Raw genomic sequence first — 12,128 nt, 5'->3', positions numbered from 1 at the left:
TCAAATTAACCGCGTGATTATATTATGTACTACATAAGTATATTTACGTAGCTGAAACGGCTGCCAAGCTGAAGTGGAACTGGGCGGGCCACGTATGTCGAATGCCGGATGACTCATGGGCCAAAATAACGACGAAGTGGACCCCGCCCACTGGAAGGCGGCGGAGAGGTAGACCTCGTAAAAGATGGAGAGACGAGCTCGACTCCTATAACGCAGATTGGGTACAGACCGCCGGAGATCGTTTGCAGTGGAGAGCTATGGGGGAGGCCTTTGCCCAGCAGTGGGACGATACAGGCTGATAATAATAATAATAATAACATAAGTATATACATAAATATGCGCCTGACCTCTCACTGGTCGTGCGTACCGTCCCACCGGACTATGAGAGAGAAGGAATAGAGAGTGGTTTAGGTCGCCGATACAATTGCGTTGGTAGGTCGTGGGTTCGATTCCCACACGGAACAATCATTTGTGCGATCCACAAAATATTGTTTCGGGTCTGGTTGTACTTTGTGTCCGTTGTTTGTATGTTTGTAAAAGTCCCCGCGACACAAGAGCAATTCTTAATGCGGGAGTTGTCTTAAAAAAACAAATACACTATCAACAAAGTCCTGCACCGTTGGCCGGTTTCAATGAAAATGGCCGCCGTAACCTAATATCGGCCTCTTACACCCGAAGATGTAGGGGTGTATGAAATAAACCCAGGCTGCAGTAACAGCCATTTTAATATGGCTTCAAAAATAACTCATGTTTTATTTATTTACTAATATTAAGTTTAAATATTTATAGTTAGTGGTTAAGGTAGTCACGACGTCATTGTTACACGAGAGGGTCGCGTGTTCGATTCCACACGGAACAAATATTGTGAAATGCAAATAGAATACAATATTTCCAAAACATTTATAACATTTGTATGATAAATATAAATTTTGTAGTTTCCAATATTTGATGTCAATATACATTTTTGGTTAAATGACCTGTTAAAATGTATTTTAAAATTAAATATGATTTGATACCTTATGTACATATACAATATACATATCACAACTCACACACGGTCATTTAATTCCAAATTAAGCAGAGCTTGTAACATTTGTAACATACTTCAAATATAAACATACTTAAATCCCGAATCCTCGGGAACTCCGAGATAAAAAGCCTATGTGTTATTCGGGGTCTTCAGATACCTATATACCAAACATCGTAATCGGTTCAGAAGTATTTGCATGAAAGAGTAACAAACATCAATAATACATATATTCTCACAAACTTTCACATTTACATATAACATTTGTAGGATAAATACTCCAAATTACAATTTCAATCAAAATAAAATTGAATCCACTACACAATTTAAATACTAAAACACAACGATTTATTTTCACCACTGCATATCAGACTAACCTAATTAACTATCTCTTCAAAAGTAAAAACAAAAGAAAGTTTATCTCATTACAAATTAGAACACAAATAAGAGTCAAAAAACAAATGACCCATCCAAATCTATACCGCGAACTACACCACTTAACCTTCCGATAACATTATAGTACGCAGTTACAGCGATTAAAATTATTGCAACATGCGTAAAGAACTTTTTTATGATTATTTATAAACTAACATAATTTTGTATGACAAGATGTATGGATGTGAATGAAGCAAGGGAAGTTTGTATGGATCGTATCAAGTGGCGTTATCTAGTGTCTACCTACCCCTGAGGGAAAAATGTCGTAATTTTATGTATGTATGTATAAATTAACATGACTGCCTTTGTGGCGCAGTGAATCCGACTGCTTACATTGAGATCCCGGGTTCAAATCCCTGGTCGGATAAAGTATACTATTGGTCTTTTCTAACATAAAAATTGCCCAATAGTAGCCCGGAGTTTGATAACATGCCCGGTATATGGCAATAGACTCGCCCCCTATTACATGGGACTAACATTATTAATTGCGAAACGCGATATTATTTTATAAAATTGTGTCCATACGTCGGCTATAATAAGCGTGATATTAAGTATGTTAACCAACATGCATAGGGGTGAACGTTACAATAAAAATCTAAAACGAAAACAGTATGAGATAACCTATTTAAATCGAATTATTGATAACCTTATATATGACCTGATGATCGTCAGTCGTGGCCGAGAGTCGCTAGAGTGAAGACGTCGCGCGCGCTCAATCACGCTCAAAAATATTCGCTTAAAAATATCCGCTTAATATTATGATATAATGGAACATCAAAATTTGGATAAAATGACATCAACTACATTAATGTTGCCAAAAGAAAATGAGGAGAAATTAGTGATAATTACCCCTAAAAATGGGGTAGGGAAGATTTTAATAAGGGAAGATACAATTTTGGCTAATCTTCAAGGATGTGCCGGCTGTGGTAGAAGCCAGTTTAGCTGTGGTGGTGTGAAAAAACAGTGGGGGGTGCTATGTTGGGGGAAGCAGCCAGAAAAAAAACATTATTGCCGTAAGTACTTTAAAATTTTAATCATACTTGTATTTCAAACTAGTGGATTGGAAAATTTTTATCCCGTTGATACCATTTTCATGGGAATTTTGATCCCATCGATCCTATTTAAAACTTTTCTCGACAGGTACAGACACATAAAAAAAGAAACATATTAGTTTAGTTCATTTAATTCGGAGATAAACATTTTTATTTATAAAGAAATGTGAAAATCTTTGTTTATATTTTACATGAAAACGACTAAATGGATTTTGTTAAATTAGTTATACAGAGCAATAATAATGATAATATAATTAATACATAATATAATAGCATAATTAGTTTGTAACTTCAATTGTCATATGGGATACTTTTTACCCCGGGAAATGAGGAATATGTTGTAAATGCGATTTGCGTTTGTTACTCTTTATCTGAAAACTATTGAATATAATGTGATGAAATGTGATATATAAGTAGTATATAAACTAAATTTATACATAGGATACTTATTTCCACGAGAAATATTTCCACGCGGACAGTCTCGGGTACAAGACAAAATAAGCGAAAATATTAGTTTGTCTTTGTTCGTCTTTCAACGCCAAACGTCTCAAGAAATATTGATGTAATTTTTGCAAGACTATAGCTAAAAACCCAGAATTACATAGACAATTGTTCTTAAACCAACCCCTGGTAGATATGTTTTATGATTTGGCCAGTTGCGTTCTTATGTCTGTCACGGCTATATCAAAGGCTTCAACAACTTTGACACTAAATTGACCATTAATCATACGATAAGTAGATTAATTAAATTATTTTCCTTAACCTCTGCGGTAAAGCGGTTAAATTGATCAACACAACGGCTATTGCGGTTCGACATCGAGACAGTACAAAATATTTGAGTCCGTTGTTTGTATGTTTGTAAAAGTTGTTGTGACTAAAACGAATTATTCGAAACAGTCCTTAGCACAGTGGTTAACTTGATCACCACAATGGTTCGATGCCTACACAGTACCGGTCCTTTGTTTGTATGTTTGTAAAAGTTGTTGTGACATAAAATTTGTCCTTTGGAAACAGTCTTGATTTAAATATTTCTTACACTATTTTTCTTTTTTCTCTATTCCGTATTAGAGATATCTACTATGTATTAAACTCATATCAAAGTATGTTGCGTAGTTTACAAATACGAAGACAGTTTTCCACGTTTTATAATATAGTTATCGAGCTTTCCGCGCGTGGTTTTCCCGCGTGGAAATTCAACCCCTTCGTAAAGGAATTTCCAAAAATCCTCTCTGAGTGCTCCTTTACACTTCCTAAGGAACCTTTATAATAAAAAATGAAACTTCTAAATGTTGTACTCCGACGTATTATTCAAAGTAGCTAGTAAGAATTTATTGCAAGTGCAGTTTCATACATCTATGATAGTTTATATACCTATAGATCAGCCTAGGCTTTCTTCCAAATTATTTTGGAGTCGGCTTTAGTTTTTTCGAATGCAACTCAATACCAGTGTTTTACATGGACCGACTGCCTATCGGACCTCCACAACCCAGTTACCTGGCTTATAACACGTTACCTTTCATTAAAACTGGTTGTCAGACTTTCAAGCTTCTGACTACCGTTAACTACTGTTAAAGATCTTTAAAAATGACAACCGGAACCCATAATTTAACGTGCCTTCCAAAACACGGAGGAACTCGATGTATAATATGGTCACAGTACAACCTCGGCAAGCGTAGCTTAACCTCAGAGATCAATCACCGCAGTTTGTTAACTAACTATAAAGTTCGCGTTGCAACGTTACAAAGTTACAAAATTAATGGCAGACTTTTGTATCGTCAGAGAGTCTATACTAATATTATAAAGCTGAAGAGTTTGTTTGTTTGTTTGATTGATTATACGCGCTAATCTCAGGAACTACTGGTCCGATTTGAAAAAATATTTCAGTGTTACATAGTCTATTTATCAAGGAATGCTATAGGCTATCATCACGCTACCACCAATAGGGGCAGAGTACCAGTAAAAAATGTTACAAAAACGGGGAAATTTTTGACCCATTCTCTCTTATGTGACGCAAGCAAAGTTGCGCGAGTCAGCTAGTAGGTAATAAAATCCATCCTACCACTAATTATATTTTAGTCTCTGACGATACAAAAGTCTGCCATTAATTTTGCAAGTGACGTATCATTTCATACAGTTATCTGAAGAATTCATTGCACGTGCAGTTTCATACACCTATGTTAGTTTATTCATACAAAAATACATAAAATATATATCACGCCTGTTATACCCGAACGTAGATGTATGAAAACACACCAGCGTTTCACTATGTTAGTCCTATGTAATAAGGGCGAGCCTAATACCAATACGGGGCACGTTACCAAACTCCTTTCTACTAATAAGAGATTTTCTAATAAAAAAATATTTTTTTAATTACATTTTTTTTAATTTTTTAATTAATTTTTTTTATTCGTTTGTACATATAAAATTATTATTTAATGTAATTATTTAATGTTTAGTTTTAATTATTATTGATAAAAAATGAATAGAACAACAGAACTTGTGCCGGACATGGGAAACGAAACCAAGACTTCTGCACCAAATCGCTGCTTTGTGACACAAATATAGGTCCTAAGTTTTGTACACTGACTGACGTATTATTCTGACTAGTTATCTGAAGAATTCAATGCACGTGCAGTTTCATACACCTATGTCAGTTTATATACCTATCATAACAACTAATTACTACTAGTCTAATCTTTACGGTTATCGGGTGAAGGGTGTCTGATGACAGTCATTGGAAAAGCTGTTATTTTGCATGTTTACTACATAGCCAGGTTTATGCTTTAAACAGTTTTTTTCGAGCAGCGATAGCCAAGTGGTATAAGTTGACACCTCCCACGCAAGTGGTCGCAGGTTCGAACCCTAGGCAACACACCAATGACTTTTCCAAGTTATGTGTGTATTAGAAATTATTATCACATGATCCAACGGTGAATGTAAACATCGCGAGGAAACCTTGCATGCCTAAAATTTGTTTAAAACATTTTTGAGGGCATGCAACGTCCCCAACCCACACTGAACTTAACCTAATATATCAATCCGCATAACTGTTGTCAACTAAGCCACGAGCTCCTCTTGCATCTTTCTTTGTGTTTAATATCGCTAATATTAGGTCGAGGAAAAAGTCTTTTCGCATTATAGTATGTATTAACTTGTAATGAAATTTCTTTGGCTTCAAGAATCACAAATGAGTACACGATTCATTAGGTTTCTTTCAGTGAGCTCGTGAGGTACTCAAATATCGAGCTTTTTTGTGTAGAGAAACGATTTTATTACAAGTTCATACATACTTTAATGCGAAAAGACTTTTTCCCCGACCTAATATGATGACTAAGAGTGTATGAATTGGTTGTGACCGTCGTTTTAATTAGAGTCTTACACAGTAATTATTACGAGTAGCTTCAATATGAGACGACACCATTGCGTTATATGGTGTAATATTTTCAATCTGTCAGGTTAAGCAAATCTGGCCAAGGTTGGTCAGTGGATGGGTGATCATATTATACATACCGAGTTGCTCCGTGTTACAAAACACGTAAATTTTGTATACCTTTCAGATTCTAATGCAAATTAGAATTGCCCAATAGCATGTCACTTCGGGAATCGAAGCCAAGAACTCGCGATCACCCATCTTACGAATCGAACGTAAGACCTGGAAATCGACAGTCGTATACAGTATCGTCTAAACCACAACAGTTACCAAAATCCGTACTAATATTATAAATGCGAAAGTAACTCTGTCTGTATGTCTGTCTGTCTGTTACTCAATCACGCCTAAACTACTGAACCAATTTGCATGAAATTTGGTATGGAGATATTTTGATACCTGAGATAGGACATAGGCCACTTTTTACCCTGGTAAAATGACGCATTCCCATGGGTAAATCCAGGTGGCGGACGAAGTCGCGGGTAAAAGCTAGTATATTATATATTTATAATCAGCTGGCCTTGGTTTTGAACCCAGACCTTCAGCGTAGGATGCAAGCAGATCTTTTATCAGTGCTGGTGCAAACTTCATTTGTATTTTTATTTTAATTTTACTGATAGCCGATTGGTAGGCATTCTACTCCCACGCAACTGGTCGAGGTTCAAAACTTACACTCCAATTACTTTTCCAAGTAACATGTGTATTTATTATAATACCAGAGGCTGCCCGCGACTTCGACCGCCTGGAAACCCTTCTCGTGTAAATCCCGATCCCTCGGGAACTCCGGGATAAATAGCCTATGTGTTATTCTGGGTCTTCAGCTACCTACATACCTCATATACTATATATGTCATAGTAATCATCTATCAATCGTTCAGTAGTATTTGCGTGAAAGAGTAACAAACATCCATACATTCTCACAAAATATCGCATGTATAATATTAGTAGGATCATTATTGATTTTTTTGACAACTCCCGCACTAAGAATTATTGTTCTTATGTCGAGGGACTTACAAAGTACAACCAGACCCGAAACAACTATTTGTGGATCGCACGATTTCTTCTGTGTGGGAGACGAACCCACGATCTTTCAAGGTATTGGCATGGCAATCACCTTAAATACTTCAAAAGTTTGATGACTTAAAAGTCGGCCCTGATTGTAGTCAATTAAGATAACAGTCGTTAAGCAGTGTAAAAATTCTTTCAGATTTAAACAATTTGACACTAAGTTGACCACTAACCATACGATAAATAAATAATTTAGAATCAAATTCGAGATATATTGCTTTATTATTTTCTTTTACCCGACCGCGTCAAAAGAAGGGTAAAATTTTTATTCACTGACACAGTTTTTAAATACACATCATAATGTTTGTCCATACATCAAGATAATGTCATTACCAAGGAATAATACACAGATGATTAATAATCTTAAAATAACGCTCACAGTTGCAACACTAAACTATCAACAAGGTTAAGCAACCTTGTTCAGGGTAATATTTGGATGGGTGACCATTTAGAATTAATTGTTTCGTGACGTTCTAGTACATAGTACAAACACTACTTGCTAGGTTCCCTACAAAATTTATTAGGCATCTTGTCATAGTGGCTCGCCGGTTACGAGTACTATGCACATGATCTTTTAGAAATACATATTTACATAAATAAATGGAATTAACCCATTATTATCCCCACTGTTAGGCAAGGGTCTCCATTAATGAGGGAGAGTTCAGGCCTTGAATCCACCAAGCTGGCCAAGTGCAGGTTGGGGACTTTGCATACCTTCAGGAACTGTTCTAAAGAACTTTCAGGCATTCAAGATTTCGTTACGAAGTTTTCCTTCACCGTTAGAGCAAGTGACCATTATTTCTAATACACACATAACTTGGAAGTCATTGGTGTGTTGCCTAGGGTTTAAACCTGCAGCCACTTACCTGTGAGGTACCATACCACTCGGCTATCACTGCTGGTAAAATCAAAAAATGTATGTCTTTTGTGAATCTCGGGACAACAAAGTCCCGGACATTTGAAAGGCGTGTGTGGGGCCGAAGCCAACACTTAGAGGCCTTTTTAGTCGTCTTTCATCTTTCAATAATGTACGGTAACACAATCTACTGATTATCCCTGTTTACACTTTAAAATGCACCCAAGGACAATCACCGTACTGTATGGAACTATGGCAAAACTTGCGCTATTGAGATGGGGTGCTTATGGACTGAACAAACTGGGGTTTATTATTATTTTTTTATTTACGTATTTAATATTAATAAGAATAGATACAGTCAAACACTCTATTATGATAGTTTATACAACAAAGTATTGGTACATAGCCGGCCGTTATCAGACGCATCTCCCCGGCCAACCTTTGGATACCGCGCTCTGATAACCAACTGATAACACGGACACTTCCCAACTAGCACACAAGCGCTATAACAAGCTGCACAATGGCCGGTTAAAGGATTTTTATAACGCCTTAGGCTCCTTAGTAAGAAGTATAGTGGTTCTATAAGCGGCTACAGATCTCTTGTAGCGTCAAATAGGCCCATACTGTCCAGCTTATAGCTCGACATTGGATCTACAGTGGTCGTAAATAGTAATTATAATAGTACGTAGTATAGTAGTAATACAGGAGCGCTAAAATAAGATGAAGGTGGTATAATCGCGCTACAAGAGCTTTTTCGCAGCTTCGTGGCGCTTACCAGCTGTTGTACAGAGGTGGTTAGCGCCACGAGCGTTCGAAAAAGCTCTTGCAGCGCGATTATACCACCTTTACCTTATTTTAGCGCTACTGTGTAACGGTTATAAATGCTAACGCTCTAAATTAGTAATATGGTAGGTTTATTATGGTGTAAACTAAATATATTTTTTTAAAATGAATCATCAGTGACAAATGAGGAGACATTTTATTTTTACGGATTGGATTATTAAAATAACAAGTAGTCTATCGCTTTTATTTCTTTGTGTACGTGATATGAAAGTGCGAGTTCCAGTTTGCTGTCAATATATATGTATATTATCGTCAATATTTTCATGCGCCCTCAAAATATTCAGTTTTAAATGCAAAAATTATATAGATATGTGGATTTGGAAATTGTATTTTGAACATAAATAAGACTTTGAGGGTTACAGATAATTTAATTAGGGTTATAGGTAATAAAAAATGATTTTAATTATGTTAACGTTACCAGGCTATAGATTTATATGATCTTCAAAAGATCGTAATAACCTCAAAAAATATGTTTACCAAATGCTATAATGGCGTCTCGATCAAGCAGCTCTCAGAGTTGGTTACATCTGCTCTAGCGCCTTAAGCTGTACAAAGGCTCTAGTGTTTGCTGTTGTAGACCTCAAGGTTTTGCAGTTGTGGCATAGGAGTGCTTGAATATAACTGTTTTGGTCGCACACCAGCATTTTACTCGTACTTTTAGGGGTCAGTCGTTGAATATTAAAATAGTTTGAAAATCATTTTTTTTTTAATTTATTTTATTTATTTTATTTATTTTATTTATTCTATTTATTTTATTTATTGTATTTATTTTATTTATTTTATTTATTTTATTTATTTTATTTATTTTATTTATTTTGTTTATTTTATTTATTTTATTTATTTTATTTATTTTATTTATTTTATTTATTTTATTTATTTTATTTATTTTATTTATTTTATTTATTTTATTTATTTTATTTATTTTATTTATTTTATTTATTTTATTTATTTTATTTATTTTATTTATTTTATTTATTTTATTTATTTTATTTATTTTATTTATTTTATTTATTTTATTTATTTTATTTATTTTATTTATTTTATTTATTTTATTTATTCTTTAGAAACAGTTGACGGACTGAACCACCACTGCACCTATGTAAATATATTATGATAATAATTTTAAGCTTTAGTATAAAGGTATATTACTCGGTTATAGCGCTTTAGGTGCTTAACATAATTCTGTAATCCCCATGGCTGTAAAAATGTTTCGAATGATACCTTATACATCTATTTGCCGTACAGAAGCCATATAAATATCTGATATAACGCTCAAGGCGCTATTAAAGACCTACGCAACTCTTTTATACATGAGTAATACACTAGCCCTAAAAAAATCTGTTATAGAACCTAAGGCATTACAAAAAGCTTATTTACGCTCTTGAGCGCTATAAGCGCAACGCATAACTCCGTTTAAACTCCTTTATCTCCTAAAGTCCCCTTATACAGTTAACGGTGTTATAGAAGATTCCATTAACTCAGTTATACTTCCCTAGGCTGTCTAGCGATGCAATTACATGCTCATATATCACTATAAGTCATTAGTTTCCTACTAAACGGCTACTGTCCCGCCTAGCTGTTAAAGGGTTTTTTAAATAGCTAGTATACAACTTATAGAGAATTGTACAGCATTTGAACGACTCTTATGCAACTATCAGGCTGTATAACGACTGTATAAGCAGCTTGTGTGCTAGTTGGGTTGTGTTCATTTAACTTTCATTCACAAGAGAGTATAGGCAGGGATCTATAGTTACTTTTAATACAAAAATAATGTTTTTACAATTATTTTTTGTAATGCAAAAGTAGTGAATAAATATAAAGATTAAAGTTTTCATAGACAACAGACTAACCCCCGGTTTTTGAGTGCATTTAGCGGTAGTTTATCTATTCAATTGCGTTTTTTTTTGTATGAGTTTTAACGCTATTGAATAGATAAACTACCGTTAAGTGTACCTTGAAAACCGGGGGCAAGAAATGTATGTATGTGTGTTTGTTACTCAGTAACGCTACAACTACTGACAGAGGAGCTCGTGGCTTAGTTGACAACAGCCGCGCGGATCGATCTCTGAGGTTAAGCTACGCTTGCCGAGGTTGGTCTGTGGATGGGTGACCATCTTGTACATCGAATCCTCCGTATTTCGGAAGGCCCGTTAAATTGTGGGTCCCGGCTGCCATTTTCAAAAGCCTTAGGAGATTTTTAACTTTAGGAGAGCGTAGTTAAGGTGGTTGTATCACTAGTCGGGGAGACGTAGGTGGTTCAATTCCCTAGAGGAGCAATTATTTGTACAATCCAAAAATAACTGTTTCGTCTTGAGTTTATCATTGTAGAGATCACCCATCTAAAACTTGACTTCAAGAGCGACGTTTGACTATAAATATGCGTCGATGTCATGATGACATTCTGATAACACAATAATAAGAAAACTAATGGAAATAATGTATTAAAAATGGTCACATTGTAACAATGAGTTATTTATGTACTCTTATTTATTGATAGTTAATCAATACTTTGTTTATTGCAAATGTTAACTCGTATTATTAATTATTACTGTCCCATTTCTGAATAACATTAATGGATATGGTATCTTTAAAGTTGAAAATGTCGAGTTTCAAAAAGAAATGTAAAATTTGTTTGGTCTTTAACTATATACGTTTAAAATGTCATTGAATTCGGTTTAGCAATTTAGCTATAAAAGTGATATAGATAGCTAATAACATAAGACTTAGATAGCTCCCGCACTAGGAATTGTTCTTGAGTCGTAGGGACTTTAACATACGTAAAAACTTTAACCAAACCTGAAACAACCGCTTGGGGATCACAAATATTTGTTCAGCGTGGAAATCGAAACCACGATGATACACTGATATTGGCGTTCCGACCACTTTAACCACTGCACTACGAAGTCATCAAACATAATTGAATTTATACTCCCAATAATTTATTTTGTAATAGCTCTTTCACTAATTACTATAAAGGTCATTAACCCCTACAAAATTGGCATAGATACAGAAATTAGGCGTAACACATATAAAAATAGATTTTGTTACGAAAATAATAGATTTTTGACGTAAATACACGTAAAAAATTACACTCGAAGATGCTTTACTTTTTTTTATCGAAATAGTCAGGCGCTGTACGTTTCGCATAGTACGCATCCATAGCACGCCTTGAAAAAATAAATATAATATGCCTTTTAACCAGAAATGTGCTTTCTGGTGGCAGGTATGGCATATAATTTTATTTTTCTGCGCTCGCACTAAGAATTGCTCTTGTGTCTCGAGGACTTTTACAAACATACAAACAACGGACACAAAGTACAACGAGACCCATACGAATTATTTGTGAATGGCACAAATAATAATTGTTCCGTGTGGGAATCGAACCCACGACCTCCCGACGTCATGGTAGCGGCGTGGCGA

At 35.1% G+C, this 12,128-nt stretch overlaps 1 protein-coding gene across 1 annotated transcript in view; it reads left to right on the top strand.

The window, feature by feature from the left end:
* Positions 1-2,138: 2,138 nt before the first annotated feature.
* Positions 2,139-12,128, top strand: part of LOC142984842 (lysosome membrane protein 2-like) — a 36,086-nt gene continuing 26,096 nt past the window's right edge. The window contains exon 1 of the mRNA XM_076132689.1: positions 2,139-2,475. Within this exon, the coding sequence (XP_075988804.1) occupies positions 2,229-2,475 (247 nt within the window). The 5' untranslated portion in view covers positions 2,139-2,228. The remainder of the gene's footprint in view (positions 2,476-12,128) is intronic.

Source organism: Anticarsia gemmatalis, chromosome 28, assembly GCF_050436995.1.
Source record: "Anticarsia gemmatalis isolate Benzon Research Colony breed Stoneville strain chromosome 28, ilAntGemm2 primary, whole genome shotgun sequence".
Lineage (NCBI taxonomy): Eukaryota > Metazoa > Arthropoda > Insecta > Lepidoptera > Erebidae > Anticarsia > Anticarsia gemmatalis.
This window is presented reverse-complemented; position numbering and strand designations above follow the sequence as displayed.